At 39.7% G+C, this 27,786-nt stretch overlaps 1 protein-coding gene across 1 annotated transcript in view; it reads left to right on the forward strand.

Annotated features, from left to right (window-relative positions):
* LOC126095360 (1-phosphatidylinositol 4,5-bisphosphate phosphodiesterase-like) overlaps positions 1-27,786 on the forward strand; it is a 419,315-nt gene that overhangs the window by 86,880 nt on the left and 304,649 nt on the right. Inside the window, exon 7 of the mRNA XM_049910167.1 lies at positions 10,202-10,368. Within this exon, the coding sequence (XP_049766124.1) occupies positions 10,202-10,368 (167 nt within the window). The remainder of the gene's footprint in view (positions 1-10,201; positions 10,369-27,786) is intronic.

Consider the following 27,786-nt stretch of genomic DNA (forward strand, 5'->3'; position numbering starts at 1 on the left):
ATTGGTGCGAAACCTCTTAAAAATTATGAACTGTATAAAGTGTGTTTTTTCAAAGTTTAGTGACAAGGAATTGTCTAGGAACCATTATGTCTAGGAATGATATCCGTGAAAATTTCATTGGCCGATCTTTGTAAGGCTTTACGTGATTTGTTGTTTATTGCAATATTTGTATCATCTGCAAACAGAACAAACTAGACAGTGCCACTGATGAGAGGACACTGATATGAACAGGAAAAAGTGTAGGCCCTAATATGGAATATTTTAGAACATCAAATGTAATTCATTCCCAGGTGGATGTTGGCTGATAGCTTAATACAAGTCTCTTTCCTTTTTTAACACTCTTTGTTTCCTGTCGGGGTTATAGGAGTTGAACCATTTTGTTGCATTTCCTGCTACACAATAATATTCTAATTTACTTGAAAGTATATTGTGATTTACACAGTCAAATGCTAGATCACTAAATATACAAGTGGTCTGTATTTTATTGTGTAACAAATTAAGTAAATTCTCATTGTGTGTGCAGACAGGTTTCTCAATATCAGAACCCTTGAGCAATATGAACTGTGACTGTGACAATATATTATGCTACCAGATGATTAAAAAGCCAACTATATACTACATGATTAATGGAAAATCTCATATAAAGATGTGAAACAAATACTAACAAAGAGATAGAGGGGCTGGCCAGTACTTAGCTCAGTACAGCCGATAGATACACATAAAACAGAACCGAAAATTTACGTTCCTAGCTTTTGGAACAAATGTTCCTTCATCGGGGAGGAGAGAGGGGAAAGACAGGGAAGAAGGGAAAGGAGATTCAGTTACTCACAACCCAGGTTATGAAGCAACAGGGAAAGGAAAATAGGGAGGGTAGCAAGGATGGAGGCATGGTTGTCAGAGGGAAGCCAAAGATATTCTCTTTATATATATAATAGAGGGAAACATTCCACGTGGGGAAAATATATCTAAAGAGAAAGATGATGAGACTTACCAAACAAAAGCGCTGGCAGGTCGATAGACACACAAACAAATGTCTGCTTGTGTCTGTGTATATGCGGATGGATATGTGTGTGTGTGCGAGTGTATACCTGTCCTTTTTTCCCCCTAAGGTAAGTCTTTCCGCTCCCGGGATTGGAATGACTCCTTATCCTCTCCCTTAAAACCCATATCCTTTTGTCTTCCCTTCTCCTTCCCTCTTTCCTGACGAGGCAACCGTTGGTTGCGAAAGCTAGATTTTTGTGTGTATGTTTGTGTTTGTTTGTGTGTCTATCGACCTGCCAGCGCTTTTGTTTGGTAAGTCTCATCATCTTTCTTTTTAAATATATATGTCTGCTTGTGACTGTATATGTGTGGATGGATATGTGTGTGTGTGCGAGTGTATACCCGTCCTTTTTTCCCCCTAAGGTAAGTCTTTCCACTCCCGGGACTGGAATGACTCCTTACCCTCTCCCTTAAAACCCACATCCTTTCGTCTTTCCCTCTCCTTCCCTCTTTCCTGATGAGGCAACAGTTTGTTGCGAAAGCTTGAATTTTGTGTGTATGTTTGTGTTCGTTTGTGTCTCTCTCGACCTGCCAGCACTTTCATTTGGTAAGTCACATCATCTTTGTTTTTAGGTATATTTTTCCTACGTGGAATGTTTCCTTTTATTATAACTATATATATATATATATTTCCACCTGGATGTTGCCGAGCAGCCGGTTGCGGACAGGTTCCCCATCACCGGGGACTGGCTGGCGGCTGCTACGGGTTCTGACCCTACCCTCTCCCGGTTTTTACTCTGTATTCAGTAGGGTTGGCCAGATCGGCCGTCCGCTAAGACTTCTGATCCGTTGCGGAACTACTATGCTTTGTGCTACCGCCTCATGGCTAGGGATGGTGTCATCCTCCTTTCCCCCGACAATGCTTCGCCGCGTGTTGTGGTACCTGTGTCTTTCACCAAGTGCACTGGGGTGTCTCTCGCACAAAATCTCTGGCGCACAGTCATGTGTACTGGCCCGGCATCGACTCTGAAATCACACACATGGTCACTGCCTGTGGCCCTTATGCATCACAGGCCGCCGCCCCGAAGTCATCTTTGTCATCGTGGCCTTCGCCTGAGAAGCCCTGAGAGCATATTCATGCTGACTTCCCGGGAACTTTTTTAGGTACTTATTGGCTTCTCGTTATTGACGCCTACTCTAACTTCCCTTTCATTGTCCATTGCATGTCGCCTACCACCGTGGCAACCACCCATGCTCTAGCTCGCATTTTCTCTTTGGAAGGCCTTCCCTCTACTCTTGTTACTGATAATGGTCCGCAGTTTGCCTCTTCCAAATTTTGCAGATTGTTGTGCCCGTCACGGCGTCATGCATGTCACAGCCCTTCCATTTCATCCACAGTCAAACAGTGAGGCTGAATTGCTGGTCCGCACATTTAATGCTCAGATGAGGAAACTCCTGACTTCTTCTGCTGATGATGTGCTTCTACAATTTCTGGCTTCTTACCGTTTCACCCCCATGGGCGACCACAGCCCGGCTGAGCTCTTACATGGCAGACAGACCTGCACGCTACTTCATCTTCTGCGGCCTTCCACCTCACGGCCCCGGGTGCCTTCGCTTGGCCGGTTCATCGCCGACGACCTTTTATGGGTATGGGGATATGGCAGGCAGCCAAAATTGAGTCCTGGCTGCATCTTATGACACCGTGGCCAATGCCTGTATGAAATCCAGACAGACACGGGTGTTGCAGTGCATCATTCGGACCAGTTTCGGCCTCGTGTGCCAGCAATGCCTGTTCCGGATGCCGCTACACCACCTTCGGCTCTACCTGACGCTCGGGATACTGGAATCTCTCATTACTCACAATGCAGTCCTCTCACCATCATATCAGTGCTAGCACAAGGAGTGACGCCACAAGGAGACGTGCCCATGCAGGAACCAGATGACCATCATCTGTCAGAGCAACTCTACTCGCCTCATTCTCCTACGGACACAGACATATCGCCCATGTCTCCTGTTATAACAACCGGACTTGCCGCAATGGGCAGATTGGTGCATGGGGCCCCAGCAGATTCGACCCCCACATCTCCTGTCATTTCGATCCGTTATCATCGGGGACACTTCCGTCCGTACGGGACTTTACAGCCAGTCAAACAACACCTATGGACATTAGCAATCTACAGGCCACCTCCATCAAGACCTGTGCAAAAAATTCAAAGGGGGAAAAGTGTTGTGACTCACCGATCTTTCAAAGTGCCACCACGCAATTACGCTCATCCTCTAAATGTGGCGCTGTCTGCCAGCCATGCAGCAGCAGCGCCACCTATGCGGCCAGCCAGCCAGCGACCACTAGACTTGGGCTGAGTTATGATTTGACTGTTAAAGTGTACACATGTCTCACTCTGTTTACTTGATCTGTGACTTTCATGTGTTGCGTCTTCCTTGAAATATATTTGTTCAACTTGAAGTTATAACAGCTACTACTCAGTCAAGTAGCTCCTCAGTTCACATCATGAGACTGAGTGCACAGCATTCCAGTCCTCTCCAGGAAAAATCTGTGGCAGTGCCAGCAAACCTGGATCCTTCGCATGGCAGTCAGCCATGCTGACCACTCAGCTATGGAGGCGGATCCAGACCAGCACTACATTTTAAAAAAAAATGGTGATGTGGTATTCTGTTCCTAGTTCATCCTCCAAAGGCTGGCCTAGCTCTCCAGCATGAGCACAATCTAACAACAAAACTTTCTTTCTCTTTACTGACTTCCTTATCATCATATTTCTCAATTTATAACTGAGAGTTTTTTGTGCCCTGTCTACACCTATATCTATGCGAGGCTCATCAGTTTCTGACTAAAGCAGCTGGTCAGACATACTTTTCACATTCACCACAAAGCTGTTGTAGTTCTAAGCTTGTCCCTTGTGTTACCATTTGCCGCTTCCCATGTCTCTTTAACCCTTCTTCCTTCTTAACCTCTCCTGATCTTACCTGGCCTTGTCTAATTCAGCTTGAAGGGCAGCAATTCTCCTCTCCTATTTCATTCTCGTTCTATCTCTTCTGCAAATTCTATCTAATCACTGAAGTGCCTCGTTTACTTTCCCAGTTCCTATGCCATACAGTCAGCCAAGTGGAACAATTCTATGGCAAGACAGGCATTTTTTACTTATGATAAAAATAATATTTTACTAATAATAAATTAGTTAAATTATCAGTAAACGAGAAATCATGTTTACAAAAATTTGGTCTAGAGGATGTTGTACGTAAACAAACTACTTGTGAAAAGTTTCTTAATCAAACAACTTAAAATTTACTCTCCTTTCCAGAAACACAGACTAAATAATGAAGGGCTGTTCTCTACTTAAATTCGTGAAAATAGAAAAGAACAATTAAATGAGATTAGTAAAGCAAAGGAAACCATTAAAAGTAACCTTAAGAAACACACTAATATCCATATTGAGTACTCTGCACTAAACTTGCTGTTATTGCAATCTGAATAATCTTATTCATTTTGTACTAATACTCGAAACAGAGCTTCATTCTCTAGCTGTCTTATCCCTAATTTCTGATCAGTTGTCATTGTTTTTTAATTTATAATTGGACACATAAGAAGGAGAACAAGTGAATACATCATATCATGGGATGTATGAACAAGTGAAAAGTATTGGGTTGGTGCATAAGTTCATAGCGTTTTTTCCAAAAGTTTAATAAACACAGTAGATACAAATGAGAGAGATTTTCGTCATCAATAATGTGTTCTCCTTCACTTTTTACAACAATCTGCTAGTACTGGGGCAACTTTTTGGTTCAGTGGCTGTAGAAATCACGTGGTTTTGAGGCGAAGAACTCGTTGAGGCATGTATGAAGGATGTTTTGATCTGGAAAGGAAGTTCCTTGATTGTTGCTGGGTAAAGAGCAAGAAAGGTGAAAGTCTGAGGGTGGAAGATTAGATGCATAAGGTGGGTATGGAATGACTTCCCAACCCAACTCCTGTGCAGTGTTTTTTGTCACAATAGCAGACTGCAGTTGGGCATTATCTTGGACTAGCATCACTTCACACAGTCTTCCTGGTTGTTGTTGATGGATTGTGTCTGCAAGACATCTCAGTTGTTGACAGTAAATGTCAGGGGTGATGGTTACAACTCAGGGAAGCAGTTCATAGTGCACCATGTCGTCACTGTTCCACCAGATACATAACTTTTTCTTTTGTGGATGCATGCAGGTCTTTACATGGGGAGCTGCTGCTTTCTTTGGGCTCAACCATTCCTTTCTTTTCCTTACAGTACTATAAAGACAGCATTTCTCAACACCAGTAATAATACAGGATAGGAATGGTCAGCTTTGTTCATGAGACAATTGATTATGAGCAAGTAGAGGTGTGCATAAGGCCACCTGCTAATTTTTGTGATTTTGGCTTAGAGCATGCAGTACCCATAGACCTGATTTTTGAACCTTCCCTGTTGCTTGCAACTGTCTACAGTGGTGGAATGTTCACAGCTTAACACATCTGCCAGTTCTGGAGTACACTGACATGGATTATTGTGAATTAATATGTTTAAACAGTTTTCATGAAACACTGAAGTTCCTCCTGAATGCGGAGAGTCACTAATGTCAAAATAAGCCTCCTTAAAATGATCAAAGCATTTTTTTGCCATTCTCTGCCCAATGGCATTATCCTCATACATGACACAAATGTTTCTGGCTGCCTCCACTGCTGTCACCCCTGTATTGATCTCAAACAGAGGACTATGTCAGAAATGTTCCAATTTCTCCAATTACTCCATTTTTAATGTCCACAGCTCCACTCACTACCTGAAATGACAATAAATAACCTCAAAAAGCAACAGTGAACTGCAATTAAAAAATGAGAATAGATAAATAAACCCATAGCAACCAAATACTAACATGCAAAACAAAAACACTATGAACCTATGCACCAACCTTATAAAATAAAGAAGTATGAGTAATGTCACATTGCATTAATATACCGGTAGTCCATATAATAACAACCAGTCAAAAAAATCTAGTCATCCATAATTATCTGTTGTATGTTGGGAACATATCGGCTGACCAAAGTTAGTGATGGGAACAATTGAATGAAAGCAATTGATTCATTCAGTTGTTGGAAAACAATCAGTTAATTCTGTTGTAGTTATACGTATCAGTTGAATTCATTCATTCTTTTGAGTCAAACTAGTCTGCGGGAGCAACCAAATGAAAACAATCGATTTAGCCAGTTGGACTACTCCTTCATTGTTTCGAATGAAACCAGTTTGTGGGAGTCAGTGGGAGCAATTGAATGAAAAGATTTGACACCGTTGCAGCTTTGCATATTTATTGAATTATTCATTCTTTCTTTTCAAGTGAAAACAATCAATAGTCTTCTGTTGGTTGAACCATTTACTTACTCTTTTAATTGAAACCACTCTTTAGTGTTTTAGCTGACTGAGCTATCCATTCATTCTTGTGAGTGAAACCAGCCTGCAATACTTTAATTAGCTGAACTAAAGCAGTGCTACATTATACTGACAGATGGTTGCCCTAAGTGAAGACATATTTCAGGGGTATGCCAAAGTTAACATAGGTAGTACAGATGTTCATTTAGTGATGAACTGAATCCAGTAATTTTCCTTTTCATCATTTAAAATTGGTTCATATTCCGTTGTGGATTCAACTGTTCCATATGCCATTAACGCATAATTAATCAACCTGATGTATCATCGAGGCAGGCCTGCCATCACTTAAATTGCCGATGCCAGACAAAAACTTCAAAAACCCCGGATGTGTGTGTCAAATTGTATTATTTTCCCAGGCACAAAAAGTCTGTAGATGATAAGGTGGGCAATGGCCATGATGTCCCATGAGGAGCAGCAACATGAGAGGGGGAATGTTTTCTTGCTGGCATTTCAGTGCTAACAATGCCAGTGGATGCATGCCTCCTACTGATCAGCAGATGTAAATTACACATGAGAGTAGTAAGGTTTTGTGAAAGTGCATTATAGAGACATTCATATTCAAATGTAATACTGATTTGCAACTCAATGAATAGAAGGCAAATGACATTTAAGGCATTCAGTTGTCCAGCGGGCAGGGTGGCATTGCGCTATTCACGGTTGCCCATTGTCAGCAGCTTCCCATCGTCTCAGTAACGAAGTATGGAAAATACAGGTTATTCCAAAATTGTCTTTACTACTTTGATCACATATATTTAGGAAATGGGGCTAGTGGAAAAGCACAGTTTGCGGCACAATGTTCATACGCACCTAAGATTCTAGTAGCCACTTAGCAGAGTTCAGTGTATCAGGGTGACCACATTTTCTAGAGTCAAATTCGGGACACATTAAATAATTGTAATATTATAAAAAAAAGTTCGAATTGAACATAATAAAGGCAAACTGTCACTTTAATTTGTTATAAAAAGTACATTAATTTATATATTATTAGTACCGTCTAAGACGAAGGAATGTAAGCAGGCATACAATATTTACCAGTCATATAAATTTTCTTCAGCATGTCTGTATTCTCAAAAGCCTTATGAAAACATTCAAGTTTCATAATAATTCTTTCTAGTCACTAACATTGCTTTCATAGTTCCTACAACAGACTGTGTTTTGTCGCTGTTCCATACACTACTCATTTGGGAAAATACCCTTTCAGTAACAGCATACCGATATAGGTGAAATGAAAATACATTTCAGGATAAATCATTTCATAATTGTTAAATCCAGGTGTCCCAAATTACTTTTGAAAAAATTCAGAACAGAGCTAGAAAAATCATGACCACAAAAAAACGGAGGGATGGATGATCACCTTAAATGCATGCCCTGTCTGTAGCACACAAGTTATCTAAGTGATATTCCAGTTCCATGTCCTCATTAAAGTATGGTGTTGCTGCTCTGATGTGATCTCACAGTTCATGCAAGTCCCACCCGGTAAAAAAATGTGATGGGTTTCTGCAGCACCTGGGTGTTAGATCCGGTCTGTACAAATCATTCCAAACAATATGCCAACTGCTGTAGGGTGGTCAGTCAATAACTAACATGGGCAAATAAGAAAAAAACAGCTTTACATGTGTGTGAACATTATGCCGCAAACTGGTCCTTTCTGCCTATTTCCTTGGTACATGATCAAAGTTATATAGACAATTTTACAACATACAGTATGCCCACAGGAGAGCAGCTAAGTGTGCTTGCCGCTGTGTTTATAATAGACTGAAATGAAGAAACTACCCATAGTTAGGTACTCCTTTAATGAATTTTTAAGAAAGGTATATTACAATTTATTTCCAATCAATAGAATTTCCATAGGCACAAAAATTTGTTTTTCAGTAAGTAAACCATTAATACAGGATATGTCCATGTTTCACCTTTATGATGGCTTGAACTCCGCTGTGGACACTTTCAGTGAGGTGTTCAAATATGTGTGTAGGAATGGCAGCCCATTCTTCCTCAAGAGCCAGAATCAAAATAGGTAGTGATGTTGCATGCTCTGGTCTGGAGTGAAGTTGACATTGCAATGCAGATGCTGCATTTGGTTAATGTCGAGACTCTAGGCAAAGAATTCCACTTCAGCAATGTTATTGTCAACAAATCATTGCCTCATTTACTCAGTGCGGATCAGTAATAACTGTTCAGCGTGAATTTTGTACTAGGTGTGATGTGGATCCTCCTACAGCACAGATCATTAGATGATGGCATGAACAATTCTGAGAAACAGTTTATTGTGTAAGGGAAAATCACTGGGCCATCCCCAGGAGTCTGACACAGACATGGAACGCATCCACTGTAGAAATCCTTTCGCCGTGCAGCTCAACAGCTCAACATGTCCCTAATGTCTCTCTAGTGTGCGTTGCATCAGTGTTTACACATGAAACCATACAAAATTCAGCTACTCCAAGCTCTTCATGAAGGTGACAAAGAACAACTTGTGGAGTTCTTTAATTTCGTTCTTGGCAAGATGGAGGATGGCAGTCTTCTTCCACACTTTTTCCGTGGGGCAACATTCCATTTAAATGGAAAGGTGAACTTCCATAATGTGAGATTATGGGATACGGAACAACCACATGAAGTTGTACAACATCTGAGGGACTCTCCAAAATTTAATGTGTTTTGTGCACTTTCACTGGGGAAGGTGTATGGTCTGTTTTTCTTTGCCGAGAATGCTGTTACAGGAGGCACATATCTTTATATGCTTGAGAACTTTCATTTCCCGCAGCCGGAGACTAATTCGAACGACTTCATTTACCAACAGGATGGGGTACCACCACACTGGCATCTGTAATAGTGGGAATTTTTAAATCAAAGGATTACTGAATAATGGATCAGTTGTGCTGGACCAAATTATTCAGCCTTACATTACTGGCCTCCAGGGTCACCGGACCTGACTGTATGTGATTATTTCTTGTGGGGGTTTATAAAAGACTCTGTTCTGTTACCAACAACAATGAATGAACTGAGACATTTCATAACATCAGCTGTGGAAGCTGTAACTCAAGATTTGCTTGTTGCAGTAACTCAAGATATGCTTGTTGTGGTGTGGGAATACCACACTGACATATGCCGTGCATCTCAAGGGGGCCGTATTGAACACCTGTGAAATGGTATGGAAAAAAAAAGCAAGCTTTTTCATTTTCCTTTTCATCAAAAAACAAAATTCAATGTGTATGTATAGTAGTTCCAGAAATATAGATGTGCCAAATCAGATGATTCTTTTTGATACACCCTGTATACAGTAATGTTTAATAAAGAGAACACTCCCTACATTAAAAGACACCTACAGCCAATTATTTCATCTGATCCGTGTGTTTTCCTGATCAACAGCTTAGAGTAACTTTCCCTTCATTCTTTCAACTTTCTGCTTGTCTGCATTTTCTATTTGGCATTTTCCCATTTCTTTAGATGGAGGAATTACATATAAAGCTCTGAAGGCTTGAAATTCAAGGTTCACTTTTCCACTTCTTTGTCTATCAGTTTTGCAGTTGTTATAGTTGATATGGTAATTAGTAATGGGTATTAGCAGATTATGAGCTATTTGGTTGTCTCAAGTACTTCAGTACATTGGAAAAATGAGGGTTTGTGCTCAAGTAGGGAAGCACTAAATACATTTTAATATAGCTCTAAATAATGTTTACTTATTATGTTCTGTGTTCCTCAACATGAGCAAATAATTGTTAAGCCTTTTACTTCCTTGTTATTCTTGATGCTATAATTGATAACTTATTATTTTCCAGCACTCAGTGCAAAAGTTGCAAGATCAGTATTGAACAGTTGATTACATTTCTCAATGAGAAGCAACGTGATCAAAGACTGAATGAGATCCTGTATCCCCTATATGACAAAAGGAGTGTGGAGAAGATAATATCATCATATGAGCCAGATGAGCAGACAAGGCTGGAAAGTAAGTAATGCCTCCAGTTCTTAGGAATGTGCATACTAAAAGTAGCTTCAAGCTTCCTCCACATCTCCTCTCTTATAGGCCTTCAGAGGACCACATTTCAATGTTAGTTCCTCATATTCTATTGTTTTCTCTGCAGTTACCTTTAGTAGTATCCCTTCTTCCTTTAACTGTATTGATTTTTCCTCTCCTCACTCTTATTTTCAACCTGTTCAACCTGCTTTCTTTCCCCCCTGCCTTGTAATACTTCCATCTGTAACACTTCTTTCTAAAACTGCTCCTAAGTGTTGTTCAAACAAACACAAACATACACACAAAATTCAAGCTTTCGCAATCAACTGTTGCTTCATCAGGAAAGAGGGAAGGAGAGGGAAAGACGAAAGGGTGTGGGTTTTAAGGGAGAGGGTAAGGAGTCATTCCAATCCCGGGAGTGGAAAGACTTACCTTAGGGAAAAAAAAGGACAGGTATACACTCTCACACACACCCATATCCAACCGCACATACACAGACACAAGCAGAAAATGTCTGCAAGCCGTGTTGTCTGAAAGCTGACGCAGTCCCTCAGCCACATACTCCCAACGATCAAGTACCACAATCGTGGAACCTTTGTCTCCCGGAAGAATGACGATGGATCGGTCAGCCTTCAGATCACGGATAGCCTGGGCTTCAGCAGTGGTGATGTTGGGAGTAGGAAAAGGGTTTTTCAAGAAGGATTGAGAAGCAAGGCTGGAATTGAGAAATTCCTGGAAGGTTTGGAGAGGGTGATTTTGAGAAAGAGGAGGTGGCTCCAGCTGTGACGGACGACGGAACTGTTCCAGGCAGTGTTCAGTGGATAGTGTCTTTAATTCTACTCCCCACATACCCACTGCTGAAGCCCAGGCTATCCGTGATCTGAAGGCTGACCGATCTATCGTCATTCTTCCGACGGACAAGGGTTCCACAACTGTGGTACTTGATCGTTGGGAGTATGTGGCTGAGGGACTGCGTCAGCTTACAGACAATACTACATACAAAGTATGCCAAGGTAATCCCATTCCTGCCACCCTACCTAAAACCTCTTTCCTCATTACCTTAGCCAGCTTCATCCTGACTCATAACTTCTTCACTTTTGAAGGCCAGACATACCAACAATTAAAGGGAACAACTATGGGTACCAGGATGACCCCCTCATACGCCAATCTATTTATGGGTTGCTTAGATTAATTGATGACATCTTCATGATCTGGACTCACAGTGAAGAAGAACTCCAGAAATTCCTCTCGAACCTCAACTCCTTTGGTTCCATCACATTCACCTGGTCCTACTCCAAATCCCATGCCACTTTCCTTGACGTTGACCTCCATCTTTCCAATGGCCAGCTTCACACATCCGTCCACATCAAACCCACCAACAAGCAACAGTACCTCCATTATGACAGCAGACATTTCCTCTGCTTGTGTCTGTGTATGTGCGGATGGATATGTGTGTGTGTGCGAGTGTATACCTGTCCTTTTTTCCCCCTAAGGTAAGTCTTTGGGCTCCCGGGATTGGAATGACTCCTTACCCTTTCCCTCAAACCCACATCCTTTCATCTTTCCCTCTCCTTCCCTCTTTCCTGACGAAGCAACCGGGGGCTGCGAAAGCTCGAAATTTTGTGTGTGTGTTTGTGTGTTTTTTATTGTGCCTATCTACCAGCGCTTTCCCGTTTGGTAAGTCATGGAATCTTTGTTTTTAATATATTTTTCCCATGTGGAATGTTTCTTTGTATTTTTTATATAATAGAGGGAAACATTCCACGTGGGAACAATATATCTAAAAACAAAGATGTGAGACTTACCAAACAAAAGCGCTGGCAGGTCAATAGACACACAAACATACACAGAAAATTCAAGCTTTTGCAACAAACGGTTGCTTCGTCAGGAAAGAGAGAAGGAGAGGGAAAGACGAAAGGATGTGGGTTTTAATGGAGAGGGTAAGGAGTCATTCCAATCCCGGGAGCCCAAAGACTTACCTTAGGGGGAAAAAAGGACAGGTATACACTCGCACACACACACATATCCATCCGCACATACACAGACACAAGCAGACATTTGTAAAGGCAATGAGTTTGGGCAGAGAAGTCAGTCGAGGCGGAAGTACAGAGGCAAAGATGTTGTTGAAAGATAGGTGAGGTATGAGCGGTGGCAAATTGAAATTAGAAATTAGCGGAGATTGAGGCATGGCGGATAGCGAGAAGAGAGGATATGCTGAAGGGCAAGTTCCCATGTCCGGAGTTCTGACAGGTTGGTGTTAATGGGAAGTATCCAGATAACCCGGACGGTGTAACACTGTGCCAAGATGTGCTGGCCGTGCACCAAGGCATGTTTAGCCACAGGGTGATCCTCATTACCAACAAACACTGTCTGCCTGCGACCATTCATGCAAATGGACAGTTTGTTGCTGGTCATTCCCACATAGAAAGCTTCACAGTGTAGGCAGGTCAGTTGGTAAATCACGTGGGTGCTTTCATACGTGGCTCTGCCTTTGATCGTGTACGCCTTCCGGGTTACAGGACTGGAGTAGGTGGTGGTGGGAGGGTGCATGGGACAGGTTTTACACCGGGGGCGGTTACAAGGGTAGGAGCCAGAGGGTAGGGAAGATGGTTTGGGGATTTCATAGGGATGAACTAAGAGGTTACAAAGGTTAGGTGGACAGCGGAAAGACACTCTTGGTGGAGTGGGGAGGATGTCATGAAGGATGGATCTCATTTTAGGGCAGGATTTGAGGAAGTCGTATCCCTGCTGGAGAGCCACATTTAGAGTCTGATCCAGTCACACTCGCGCACACACACACATATCCATCCACACATATACAGACACAAGCAGACATATTTAAAGCAGACATATTTATTTGGTCTTTAAATATGTCTGCTTGTGTCTGTATATGTGTGGATGGATATGTGTGTGTGTGCGAGTGTATACCCGTCCTTTTTTCCCCCTAAGGTAAGTCTTTCCGCTCCCGGGACTGGAATGACTCCTTACCCTCTCCCTTAAAACCCACATCCTTTCGTCTTTCCCTCTCCTTCCCTCTTTCCTGATGAGGCAACAGTTTGTTGCGAAAGCTTGAATTTTGTGTGTATGTTTGTGTTCGTTTGTGTGTCTGTCGACCTGCCAGCACTTTCATTTGGTAAGTCACATCATCTTTGTTTTTAGGTATATTTTTCCTACGTGGAATGTTTCCTTCTATTATAACCATATATATATATATATATATATATATAATAGAAGGAAACATTCCACGTGGGAAAAAATATATCTAAAAACAAAGATGATTTGACTTACCAAATGAAAGCGCTGGCATGTCGATAGACACACAAACAAACACAAACATACACACAAAATTCTAGCTATCGCAACCAACAGTTGCCTTGTCAGGAAAGAGGGAAAGACGAAAGGATTTGGGTTTTAAGGGAGAGGGTAAGGAGTCATTCCAATCCCGGGAGCGGAAAGACTTACCTTAGGGGGAAAATTTGCCTCTGTATATGTCTGCTTGTGTCTGTATATGTGTGGATGGATATGTGTGTGTGTGCGAGTGTATACCCGTCCTTTTTTCCCCCTAAGGTAAGTCTTTCTGCTCCCGGGATTGGAATGACTCCTTACCCTCTCCCTTAAAACCCACATCCTTTCGTCTTTCCCTCTCCTTCCCTCTTTCCTGACGAAGCAACCGTTTGTTGCGAAAGCTTGAATTTTGTGTGTATGTTTGTGTTTGTTTGTGTGTCTATCGACCTGCCAGTGCTTTTGTTTGGTAAGTCTCATCGTCTTTATTTTTAGATATATTTTTCCCACGTGGAATGTTTCCCTCTATTAGATGTTTCTAGTTTATTCAACTTGTAATTCAATATTTGGCATTTAATGGCATATGTAAATTCTGGTTTTACCAATTTACTGTTGTGCTTATTTTAATGTTCTTAGATAAGAATTTATTTAATACACTCTTCATAATTCCATAAGCTCTTTCCACTTTGTGTATCTGTTGCTATATAGCATATTTTTCTAAAATGTTGTTTTGGATTATTTCTCTAAAAAGTAGTCTCTGAGGCTAAAGAAGACTACCAGCTTGTTGGAGAAATGTGAATAAAGTATTTTTCCAGTGTTTGTAGTTTTGAATAGGACATTTTGTGCTGAGTGCATTTGACCTGTGTGAAGTGATATTCTGTGGTTGGTGATTGGCAAACAGGTTGTGTGTGTATCCTATATGTAAAATGTGTTCATGTATTAATAACATTTTTTCCCTTAACTATTTTTCCATGTCGTTTTGGTGCACTAAAGAAAAAATCCAACAGGTTATCAGCCCAGCAGTGGATTAAAGTGAAATAGTAAATTTCACAATGACATGTTTTTGTGCAAAGTGTGCAAAAGTTCATATAAAATTGCATTGTGTGTACAGTGAATAAAAGTAACTGTTAACGTGAGTACAACACAGATACTGCAAACAGAGCAGCTCATAGGCCACAAGAATTACACAACTTGGAAATTTTCCATTGAGGTGTATTTGCATGTGGATGACCTGTGGGTATCATAAATGGTACACTGCAGTCTATGGAATCGAGTTTTTCTGCTATGGATCAGAAGGCAAACTCAAAACCAACCCTTTTGATTGAGACAGTAAATTATGTTCACGTAGAAAAGGCTACATCAGTCATGTTTATGCTGCAAAAGGTTTCATGTTGGACGTTTGAAAAGACAAAAGATGGCCTTACTGAAGGATATGGCAACTGGGATGGTAACTTACAGAAAGAATAATACACAGTGTGAGGTGTGTTTTCAAGGAAAGCAGGCCAGATTGCCATTTAAATCAAGTCAAAGTAGACCTAAGGAAGTCTTGTAACTGATCCATACTGATCTCTGTGGACCTAAGCAGAATAAATTCTTAGGAGGTAGCTACTATTTCCTGACATTCATAGGTGATTTTTGTAGATACCTTCATGTTTACTTTATAAGTACCAAGACTCAAGTGAGTGATGTTTTTGCTGTTTATTGCAAAATGTTTGAAAGACAGTAGGGGGCAAAAATTACAATTATTAGATCAGACAATGGATCAGAATATATATATGACAAGGGATCAGAATATGTAAACATACTGCTTAAGGAACAGGTGAATGAAATGGTATCAAGCACCAGACTACCATCGCTACAGTTCCTCTCAGAATGGAGTTGCAGAACATTTCAACAGAACCAGTGTGGAGAAAGCGAGAATTATGGTAAGCGATGCTGAGCTATCTAAGTGTTTTTGGGCAGATGCAGTTTCAACAGTGGTGTGTTTAATTAACAGATCACCTACCAAAGCTGTCAGAAACAAGACATCTTATGAAGTTTTGACTGGGAAGAAACAGACCTAAGGCAGTTAAAAGCCTTAGAATGTGAAGCCATGGTTCAGATTCCAAAACCATTAAGAGGTTAATGGGATGCAAATTCACAGCAATATATATATATATTGATAGAGACTGTGAGGATTCAAAAGGATACATATTTTGTAATCCTGTGAATAAGAAGATAATAGGCAACAATTATGAGAAGGAAAGTTGCCACTCACAACTATATGGTTACATTCCATCCTGGATTTTCCAAGAAGATGATAAGCAACAATTATGAGAAGGAAAGTTGCCACTCACTGCTATATGGTTACATTCCATCCTGGATTTTCCAGAAGATATTAAGCAATAGAGGTGCAATATATTTTGAGGATTCTAAACTTAAAATAAAAGAAAACATTCAAAATAATAATTTCAAAATTCAACCAAATATAAAGTGTGATAATGCTGAAGGAGAGATAGAAATCGAAATAGAGGAAGATATGGATGGAGAGCAAACTGACATGCTGCCTGAGAGTGAAATTGAGGATGAAGATTCACTAGAGGAAGTCAATTTAAGGTGCTCTACATGTATAATAAAATGAAAGATATCCAGAGTATGAAATGTATGTTGCCCAAATCTTCAACAGTGTACCTACCACAGTCGATGAAGCCTTGGCAGGCACCAATCCTCAAAGTTGGAAAGAGGCAATGGAAAAAGAATTACAATTTTTTTTGGATATTGGCGCATAAGATTGGGTTGACATACTTGAAAATAAAAAAGCCACTAGGAACAAGATGTGTATTCAATATTAAAAATGCTCAGTGTGCAGTACCAAAATTCAAGGCCAGATTGGTACTTAAAGGGCGATGTAAGAAAGAAGGAATAGATTATTTCAAGAATTTCTCACCAGTGGTGTAATATTCAGCATTAGCATACCTTTTAGCTTTTGCAGTAAGGGAAGACCTATTAATTCATCAAATTAATGTGAAAACAGCCTATCTGAATGGAAATGTGGAAGGGGAAATGTATGTGATCCCACCTGATGAAGGTAAAAGATTTTATCAAGGGAAAAGGAAAGTTTGGCCATTGAAGGAAGATATGTACGGATTAAAGCAGTGTGCCCATTGTTGGAATAAATCCTTACATAAAATTTTGATAAAACTAGGCATGTCACAGTCATAAGCAGATCCAAGTATGTTTTTGCAGTGATCCAAGAGAAAAAGTCAGATGGCAATCAAGAGAATATTAAGATATTTAAAGGGAACTACTGGTTATAAGCAGAAATATGCTAAAAAGGGAATTGTAAATTTAGAAGGGTACAGTGATGCAGAGAGGGACTGGAAGTTGCTTTATACTAATTAGAGGATGTCCGAAAACTTTTTGTTATATGGACAGAAAATAAATAAATAAATTGATATCCTGGTTATGTAAGAGACTGAGGACAGATGCTTTGAGCACCATGGAAGCTGAATATGTGACTTTATCCTCCACTGTTCAGGAAGTTCTTTGGATCAGAACACAGAATCTCTTAAAAAAAAGAACTTTGTGTTCTGCCTTATGGCAGGTCTTGTCATGAGGGAAGCCTCGTCAGAGAGGTCCACCACATGAGTGTCTAGGGAAGTGATTCCAGTGGTGGTTTCCCATTGCCTTCCACTGATGGGGATGAAATGATAATGAGGACAACACAACACCCAGTCCCTGAGAAGATAAAATCTCCGACCCAGCCGGGAATCGAACCCGGCCCCCTTGGCATGACAGACGGCCATTCTGCACACTCAGCTATCGGTGTGTACTACAAAAATAAAACCAACCGTGATATTTTGTGACAGTAATGTCACCAGTGTGAGATCCAAACATATTGACATAAAGCATCACTTTAACAGATATCATCTGGAGCAGAGAAATATAACCATCAATTATCTATGCTCAGAAGAAATTTATCAGATCACCTAACAAAGCTTCTAAATTAAGACAATTATGGTGAAACATAAATTGTTCAATATCTGAAAAAATATTTGTTTACAGGGGAGTTTTGGAGAAATGTGAACAAAATATTTTTCCAGTGTGTGTAAAGTTGTGCGTAGAACACATAGTGCTGAGTGCTTTAGACCTCTGTGAAATAATATTCTATGGATTTTGATTGGCAGTGAGATTGTGTGCATAGCCTATATGTAAAATGTGTTAATGTGGTAACAAAATACAAGTTTTATTTGTCACTAAACAATTTTTCCACATTATTTTTTTCTGCACTGATCAAAGAAACTAACACAGCTCCCAATGACAAATAGGATAGAAGAACCTAATGGAAAAGCCTCAAAGAACAAGCATTTCAGACTAACAATCTGACCTTATTTTGGGATCAGTTCCTACCCTTTATAATACTCAGTTTCTACTACTACTCTAGGTGCTAACTTGGAAGAGGAATCCACCATTGTTTTATGCAACACATTGAAACCTATGGATCTGGGAGGTCCCAAAATCAACAGTGAGGATGGATCAGAGCACCCTCAGAATCATTCAATCCTTTCATTTATTTCAGTTATGTTTATTATGATACATAAAAACAGGACTTACTGCTGCCAGTCAGGATGCAGAAAAACACCAAATTTACTGCCCATTATAGGAGGCATCTAGCCACATTTATTTTTCATGCTGAGAAGTTCCAGCCAATTGGGCGTGACATGTGAGAGTGGCAAAATTGCCATTGGTAGGATTGCCAGTGCTTGTTATAAACACCAGTTGTCACACACTGAGCAAGCTGTGTCACGAGGCTTAATGTCCTACAGTCTTATGTTCAAAATGTGCATTCTATTATTCTGAAATGATTTCCATATTGAGACTGATACTGCACAACATCTGATGCAAAAGTGTGTGGGTGGCTTTGGTTTTTTGGCTTACTCACAATGATATGAAACATCAAATATGCTTTATACAGCACACTGAATGTATTATTGTAACTGAGATAGTTAAAGCCAATGCATACCACAGTAGTACAAGTTTGTATATCATCTAGCACTACAGATGGTGAAGAGATTGAAATAACGTATAATGATATAAAGGAAATTATTCAGATAGTCAGGGGCAATGAAAATTTAATTGTAACCGGGGACTGTAATATGACTGTAGTAAAACCCAGATAAGGAATAATAGTAGAACAACATGGACTGGGGAAAAGGAATGAAAGAGAAAGCTGACTGGTAAAATTTTGCACAGAGCATAATTGAATCATCACTAACACTTGCTTTAATTAAATATTTTATTTATCCATACATAGACAGTACTCTTTGTTTAGTCTGCATATATACATTGCAGATAGTTGAGACTTGAAAAGGTCTGTGGAACCATGTACTTTTGATTAAAGCATCTATGCCTGGATTTCAGGCAGGATCGCCCAGTTTGTTCAGTGCTAAGGTAGTATTTCAATACATTTGGAGAGCCCCTGAAATGCAGTTCAAGTTTAGGGCGAATACAAAGTGGGCTGAGGAATGAATGGGAATTTGTATTGAGGAGGGAGGTGTGCTAGGGTAGTCTGTGCAGTTGTGCAAAGCCACTGTGCCAGGCTAGCATTATGGTTACTGCATCTGCCTAGTGAGCCAGAGACTGGGCTCAAATCACAGCCATGGTACAAATTTTAATTCATCGCTTCAGTGTCCTTATACAGAGGTTTGAGACTTGAAAAAGTCTGTGTAACCATATAGTTTCATTTGACAGCCAAACTATTTTTGACCTCAACGACCATCATCAGAGGCTAAAAATAGCCTTCGGTGAACACATGTTCATGCATTGTCAAACATGTGTTCCCCCAAATGCCACTTGTAGTATCTGAAGATGGCCATTGTGGCTGAAACTATTTATTGACTTATCACGAAGTTTTGTTAATTTCTTGACACAATCATTCTTAAACAAACTTCTGTTTCTTCCTGTTTCACTATCTTCGACACTCTGGGAGAAATACTTGATATGTGTCAAGACCAGTATTGCTTCTGGCACACTTTCTTATGGGACTCTAGTATTAATGTATTCTGGCTTTGAAAGGTGTTTTGTGATATCATTGAAGATTGTCTCAGAGATCTCCACCCATTGCACTCTGTTTTTGTTTTTCAGGTATAAATGAAATGACTTATGTGCTACCCATCGTAATCCTAGTGCATCCAGTTTATTTAACAGAATTTTATGGTCTACGGTATTGAAGACTTTGGTAAAGTTAAGCGAGATTACTATGATCACCTTTATCTAGTTCCTCCAGAACATCATTTGTAAATTGAGCCATAGCTGTTCTTGTGCTTTTACTAAACGTGACACCAAACTGTTCTTTGCACATAACATTGTACTTTGTTAAGTACCCTGATTCCTCATTTAGTTTCTATTACTTTTGAAAATGATGAGAGCAAAGAGATGAGCCTATAATTTTTTATATTTTATGGATTATCTTTCTTATGTAGAGGCAGGACTTTTACATACTTTATTGTCTCTGGGAAGCAATCTGGCTCGTAGTGTCATTGAGTTTGGTTCATAGTTCAGAGTTTGTACAAGCTATGGTTTGTCAGACTTGTGTTGTAGCTTGGTAGCTATGTTGTGAGGCATTGATTTGCAAAGTTTGCTAGCTTTTTAGGATCATTTATTGTGTTACCACTATGCTGAAATTGTATGTTCACTTGTTTTCTGCCTTTTTTTATAAATCTGTTACTTCGAGACTTTTATGCTGTTAGTGAAGCTTTTCTATGCATCCTCTTTTATGTGTGGTAATAGTTTTGAAATACAGGATCATTTTGATTTTTTAAAATGCTGCTGAGGTGCTTAAGATTCACAGAGGATTTCCTTATCCCATTACTTGCCCAGTTATTTTTGTTTTATGCTTTAATTATTCTTAGTACAACTGGATACATTTCTTTAGATTGGAACCTCAGTATCAATAGAAACTTTGAAAACTTCCCATTCATGCTTGTCTCCTTGTACACATCTTCCAATATTTCATTGTTCATCAGCATGACAAATTCAACTGCTTTAGGTGTAGAGATAGCTCTTCTGTTTGTGATTATTTCAGATTTTTGTTTTCTACACCTATGTTTAATTTTAAAATCTGAGTGGTATGGTCTGAAAGGCTAAAGTTATCTACAACAATATCACAACTTTCTTTCTCTATGTCATTTAGTATATGATCAATGATTGACACTGAATGCTCAGTAACCCATTTGGCAATGTTAATGAATATTGTTGTTGTTTAGCTGTACATTGTGTTCAATAATGTGTTGTAGAACCCATCTGGATTCATCATGTTGATCTTCAAATCTTCACAAATTTTGCTCTTAGATTTAGAAACGGAAGTATCCAAATCACCACAGGGAGGACAGTAAGATTAAAGTGTTGTTAGTCTTTGGAATATATATGGCTTTCCTATCCCTCTCCCCCTCTACATACTTTCCATCACGTAGTGAGATGATGTCATTTATCACTTTATACTAATCCCTTCCTGTACATACATGCATGAGCTACCATATTTTATAGTGGTTTTACTTTGATGGCTAAGTTACATGAGTTTGGAATTACATGTGTTAGTTCAGATCCCCCACGCCAGTGTTCTGTTATGCAAACAAATGAGCTATCAAAAATTTGCAGTTCCACTTCTAGCTGTTGCACTCTATTGCCTGCGGACTAGATTTTTTGATGGCGAACTGAGAAATACTGAGCACTGCTTATCTTGGAGACTTAATATTTTTCTTTCCTTCATCTAAAAATCATTTGCATGATGAAGTAGTATAGTTTTCTTATCAATCACCTCTTATCCACTGTTGCTTCTGTTGACTCCTTGCCTTTTTGCAGTTTTTACTGGCATTGATGATGGCACTAACACTTCTATCTCTTTGAAAGTGCTGTTGGTGTTCCTGTTGGAGCTGATGGTGGAGTTGTGATGGTCATTTTGGTTTTGAAATTATTTTGGATTTTCTTTAATTGCCTTGATTATCAAGTTTGCTAGCTATTCTCTCCCCAAGCCATTCAGGCCTAGCCCAAGTTTCATGTGGAATACACATCCCATATTACTTATGTCAGAGGGTTTCACATTTTTAAAATGTCTGCAGATTTTGGCAAACTGATTATTTTTAGCAAGAGGCTACACTGCCTGCAGGAGAAACAGTGGCTGTTAAATTCAAGTTTTTAGTACAGTTACATGTCTTAAGTGAAGTTAATATTCCAAGTTATGGCATTTATGTAAGAAGCTTTTCTGTGACTGTTAAGAATGCATCTAGCACTAACCATTTCTTTCATAAGGGCAAGAGAATCACTCAGTTGTAGTACCCAAAGCACGGCACACAGAAACATGTAGCAAAAAATACTATTTACACTAGATTTTAAACTCTTGCTCTTTCTCCAGTGAAAATACATACATTCACACACACAGTCATGCAGACACCCAAATACATGTTCATGCAGTTGTGGTGAGACTGATTATTGATTATCTATCTTTACTACTGATTATATGTTGCTGAGAGCAGTTGCCTGGTAGGGGTGGACATGGGGAGGGGGTAGGGAAGGATGCCCAAGGCAAGGAGGGAGAAGTGGGGAAGTGTCAGGCAGGTCTTTCAACAGATGACTCTGTGGCTGCACAACGAGTGGAAAGGATTTCAGATGGTAGAACATATAAGAGAGAGAGAGAGAGAGAGAGAGAGAGAGAGAGAGAGAGAGAGAGGGTGAGACAGAGGGGGGAGGGGGAGAAAGAGAGATGAAGTGTAGATGATAGTGGAGACAGAGAGGGGAGAGAGAAAGGGAGAGGGGTTGGTAAAGAGGGGAGAAGAAAATAGAGAGAGAGAGTATGTGCTCCAGAGAATTTGTAATTTTTAGGATAGCAGAAGTAAAATACTAGCCATCCCTAAAAGAATGTCCCAGTTCCAATAGTGTATTATAACAGTTTAATTCAGTCTAATTACAAAGTGTAATACATCAAGTTGAAGGTAAATTAACATAGTTTTCCTTACAAATGTTCAATATGTGCACTTGTACTTCTATGAGACACACATAACCTAAAATGCAATTTCTTCTAAACGTTGCTTGACAAGTCAAAAGTAAGAGAAACAATAGACTCTTCAGTTTATGTCCCATCTCTGCAAACCATTAGATAGTGGCAGAAAATAGGTGCAATTTTTTCTAAAGCTCCAAAGGAAAAAAAATCAGATGACGTAATGTCAGGTGAATGTGGAAGCCAGCAGGATAAATTTAGAAAGAGATTTGAAGTTCAGGGAGATAAAATAAAAAAAAAAAAAAACTTTGCAGATTTACCAGTGATATTTTAATTCTGGGAGAAGAGATCATAAGGTGAACATCAACAAAAGTAATAAAGAAAGGTAATGGAAAGTAGTCTAATTAACTCAGGTGATGCTGGGGGATTTAGATTAATAAATGAAACACTCAAAATAGTCGGTGCGTTCTTCTATTTGGGCAGCAAAATAACTGATGGTGGCCAAAGTAATTGGGATATGAAATGCAGGCTGTCAATTATGAAGTCTTTTCTGAAATTATTCATCTGGATTGTAGCCTTGTTTGTGTTCTACGTAGGAACACAAGGAAACACACAGCCGCAAAATAGTTAAAATTTATTCAGTCATGGAATGACAGAAACAAGAATACGGTGAAGTAATTTACGTATTTCAAACACATTTAACAACTGAGCTATGAAAAAAATGTGTAAGTACGATTTACAGTAATGCATTACAATACGGTCAATTTTGACAACAGTGCTGTCTACAAATACACATGCCATGTGATTTTCTGACAAGGATGAAGTACCTGAGAGTGCAAAACTAGTAGTGCAAAATACAGAAATTTAAAATGCAGCCAAGTGGTACAATGTCCTTCAAATTTTTTGAGCCTGTTGTGTCCACCAAGTAGAAAATAAACATAAAAGTCAGTTGTCAAAGTCATATTTACTGCACTGCACAATAACTAAAGGAGGTCAGACTGATGACTTCTTACACCTTTTGTCAATATTTGTTAATAAGAAAAATGCCAAATTGCATTGTGGGGTAGAATTCACATAAAACTATAAGTCCCAATATATTTGGACGGGTAAGTCTGCTTAGAGGTCTGAGGAAGACATAGGTATACCCTTCAGGCTGATGCAGCTTTGCCTACACATAAAATGGAAATGTATATTTTTGCCATGGTCTGCATCAATAGTTTCTTTAACATTGAATAATAATGATATAAACCCTTGGGAAGCATGGAAACTCTTATCCACCTAAATCCGTGCCCAATGATCTGCAGTATATATGTTTTCATCATGATTGGTAAATTCTGAAATTATAATGTTACACCTCAGTTTGTGTTCCTGATCAAATCAGTCAACCCACCTAATGGACACACCAATTGTCCAAGATCAGCTGTCAAAAGATGTTTCCTCTATGTCTAAGATATTGGTTACAAAGATAATTATGACAGTACTACATTTTGAAATCACATCATTTGAATATGCCACTTGGTGTTTTCTTAATGTTCAGGGGCGCTAGTGTAGGCATTGTTCTACATTCGAGAGCCTTATATGCTGAGAATCATATTGTGTCTTTCATTTACTTGGCAGCTATCTGACTACTTTGATGTTTTGCAGTTGGGGAGAAGTTTCTTGAGGAACTCTGAGAAGTTTCTTCAGCTTATTTCCTTCCATCTCTACAACACAAAACCTTAGATAAAAATATTGTTTATCTACAATGTATGATTCACTTCTACATCTACACACATACTCTGCAAGCCACCATACAGTGCATGATGGAGGGTCCCCTATAATACTGCTAGTCATTTCCTTCCTTTCCTTTTCTGCTCACAAATGGAGCGAGGGAAAATCAACTATCGATATGCTTCTGTATGAGCCCAGATTTCTCTTACCCTGTCTTTGTCTCCTTAGGTGAGATGTATGTTGGTGGCAGTAGGATCGTTTTGCAGTCTGTCACAAATAGTGGTTCTCTATAAACTTTTTCAGTTGTGTTTTGAAAAGAATGTCTTGTTCCTACCAGGGATTTCTATTTGAATTCAGAGCATTTATGCAACACAACAACAGCTGATTGAGCGGTACTCAAGAATGGGTCACACAAGTGTTGTGTATGCTGTCTCCCTTATAGATGAGCACATTTTCCTAGAATTCTTCCAACTCATCTTCCCTATAACTGACCTTGGATGCTGCCTTTTGTTTTGCAATGTTATGCCAAGATATTTAACTGATGTGATTGTGTCGAAGTGTTGATAGCTGATTTGCTGATGTTGCCAAGCAAACTTCAAGCTATTTACATCAACAATGAACTTCATTCATCTGATCCATGTTTATTCTTGAAAAATACAGTGAACTCACAAACTGGGTTGATTTTTTGAAGTAAGATCAAAATTGACCAGCAGTCAGTGATATTTGTACCACCAGTCCTTACAGAAACTTTTGATCTACATGTGTAACATGCCGTGGAGCTGCACCAAGCAACAAAACAGTTTTGACTGTCTCATCCCTCTGCTGTAGGACACATATCACATGTCAAAAAACTGCACTGCAATAACATTGATCCATAATGCTCACATATTTTGAGCTTAGAGGAATTTAGTTCCAAAGTAATGCTGTGCTCCAATCCTACATTATCAAAAAATTTCTTTCTCCTGCTAAGGCGTATGTTTCATATTAAAAGACATCTTTTGGAAAGGACTGTCCTCTTTGTCTGTGCTAGTCTGATTTATATCCTCCCTGTTTAATGCACTATGGTTTATTTTACATCCAAGATATGAAATTTGTTAACCGCAAATTTTATACAGTGCTCAATTTTAATTTTTAGTTTGTCAGTAATCTCATTTCTGCTGCAGCTCATTACTTTTGTCTTTCTTTGGTTTACTCTCAACTCACAATTTGTGATCAGTAAGTTGTCCATTCCATTTAGCAGGTCCTGTAATGTTTCCTCATTTCCAGAGAAGATAATAGTGTGGCATCAATGGATCTTACTTTCCTACCCTTTCAGCTTTAAATTTAATCCCAATTTCCAATCATTCTTTTATTTCCTTCGCTGTTCCTTAATACACAGGTTGAACAGTCTAGGAGAAATACAGCATCTCTCCTGTGTTTGGATGCTGTGGTGTTTTCTGCCATTCGTCTCTTCCATGGAGGCTTTACTCCAGTCACTTCTGCATCAACAGCAGGCACATATGGCTGTGTTGGAATGGTTGTCGACTAAGTTGACCCAGGATCTACCATCAGTTGTTCACTTGTTGCCTTTTCCCCCTCAACAGTGAATCCGCAGAAGACTGAGATGCTTAAGAGATGCCACTTCACTCACATTTCATTGTGTTCCAGATGGTCTACACAGAGATTGGTAAGGCTCTTTTCTTATTGTGGATACCCCCTCATATATGTCACTTACTGTGCCAGTTAGCTCCTCTGCAAGAACCAGCATCACTTACTTTTTATGATTTGTGTAGTTTACTGTCCTCCTGTCACCAGAAGCATATACATGTAGCCACTGCATGTGTTGAGTTCTACCAATGTCCCAAATAACTGTAGCAGTCTTCTTGGGCAGCCGAATTTCTCGGCCTCAGTCATTAAGTGTTGATACATTGCGGATAAGTCTTCGGAGCCTTACATGGAAACCATTGTCTGAGATGCAACCCTTCGTTTAGCCCCAGATAAGCAGGTGCATCAATGTGCCCCTCAGTTTCGGTAACATACACTGGAAGAGATTTTTAATACTGCACACAACTATCTGAGGTCTCCCATACCTGGGCCACCAATTAGAGGCTTGGAGTGATGTCACAGTTGTTGACAGCATGCAGCCCCAGCGCATGGAGCCTACTGCACTAGGGGCAAGAGGAGGTAGCCGCAGTACAAACATGCTAACCAGGCTGACATCAACAAACATGTCATCAGCAGCAGAAACAGTGAATGACTTCTTTCATCCCCCTCTTATTTTGTACAGCACAAGTGGGTGGATGGCCTGCACCAGGCAATGGGTCTCCTGGCATAAATGTAAAAGAAGAAAAAAGAGAAAAAAAAAGAAAGATCAATCACATAGCTGCCATACGCTAATATCTAGCTCCCCTTCCCACTTGCACTCATCAGGTTTCATTGCATGAATCAGTATATGTCGATATTCATATTGTTTTGTTATCATATTTGCCGTTTTCTCCAGGCCACAACAAACTTTTCACTTAAGTGCAGGTGATTGATAAGCCATTAATCCTACAAACTAACATGGGGCCACTGTGCCCCTACTCTACTAACAGACATATACCAGGCTAGGATCTCCACTGTTGGCATGCATCAAGCTTCTGTTGGTAACCTATAACAAACAGCAGATACTTTTCTCAGACATTCACAGCTGACATAGTTTACAAGTCAGTTGTCAGGGTTATCTGTTCCGTTACATACTTGGTAGTTTATGATGTGATGTATCAGGTGCCAGACCAAGTGGCTTATCATGAATTGAATTCCTTGCATTCTGAGTTTTTGGATCTGTTTGGCCCAGGGGGAGATTGTGCAAACAATTTAATGTCACACATCACCCTCAAACCCTCCTCCTGTCTTCGTTTTCTTCAGGAATGGCTGGTGCCATTAGCTTTATGCAACCTGGGTCATTTAACATCAGTGGAAGTGAAGAGATCGATTACCTCAGGTAAGTGGCCTACACCCTTAGTAATTGTAAAGAAGCCATCCAGTTAGCTTCAGCTCTGTGACAACTTCAACATGACTGTAAATGCACAGGCAATCATTGACACTTGACGCCTGCCTTATCCAGAGGACAGGCTCACAAAGGTGGCTGGGGGCCAATTCTTTTCAAAAACTGACTTGACTGAAGCCTGCCTTCAGTTTTCACTGGATGAAGCAATAAAAGAGTTGCTTGTGGTTAATCACCTTTTGGGCTCTATTTGTATGAAAGGCTGATGTTTGGGGTCACTAGTGTGCCTCCCATCTTTCAACATTTTTTAGATTAGTTTATGATGGTTGCCCCTCATCACATTAACTATCTTTATGATATCACCATGCTGGTGTTACCATGGAAGATCACTTTATTTACTGTTCTATAAGTCACAGTCCTCAAATGTAATCTCATTGAATGTCACTTTTACCAGCTTTCCAAAATTGTTTTGCTTCATGAA

Source organism: Schistocerca cancellata, chromosome 8, assembly GCF_023864275.1.
Source record: "Schistocerca cancellata isolate TAMUIC-IGC-003103 chromosome 8, iqSchCanc2.1, whole genome shotgun sequence".
In the NCBI taxonomy this organism is placed as follows: domain Eukaryota; kingdom Metazoa; phylum Arthropoda; class Insecta; order Orthoptera; family Acrididae; genus Schistocerca; species Schistocerca cancellata.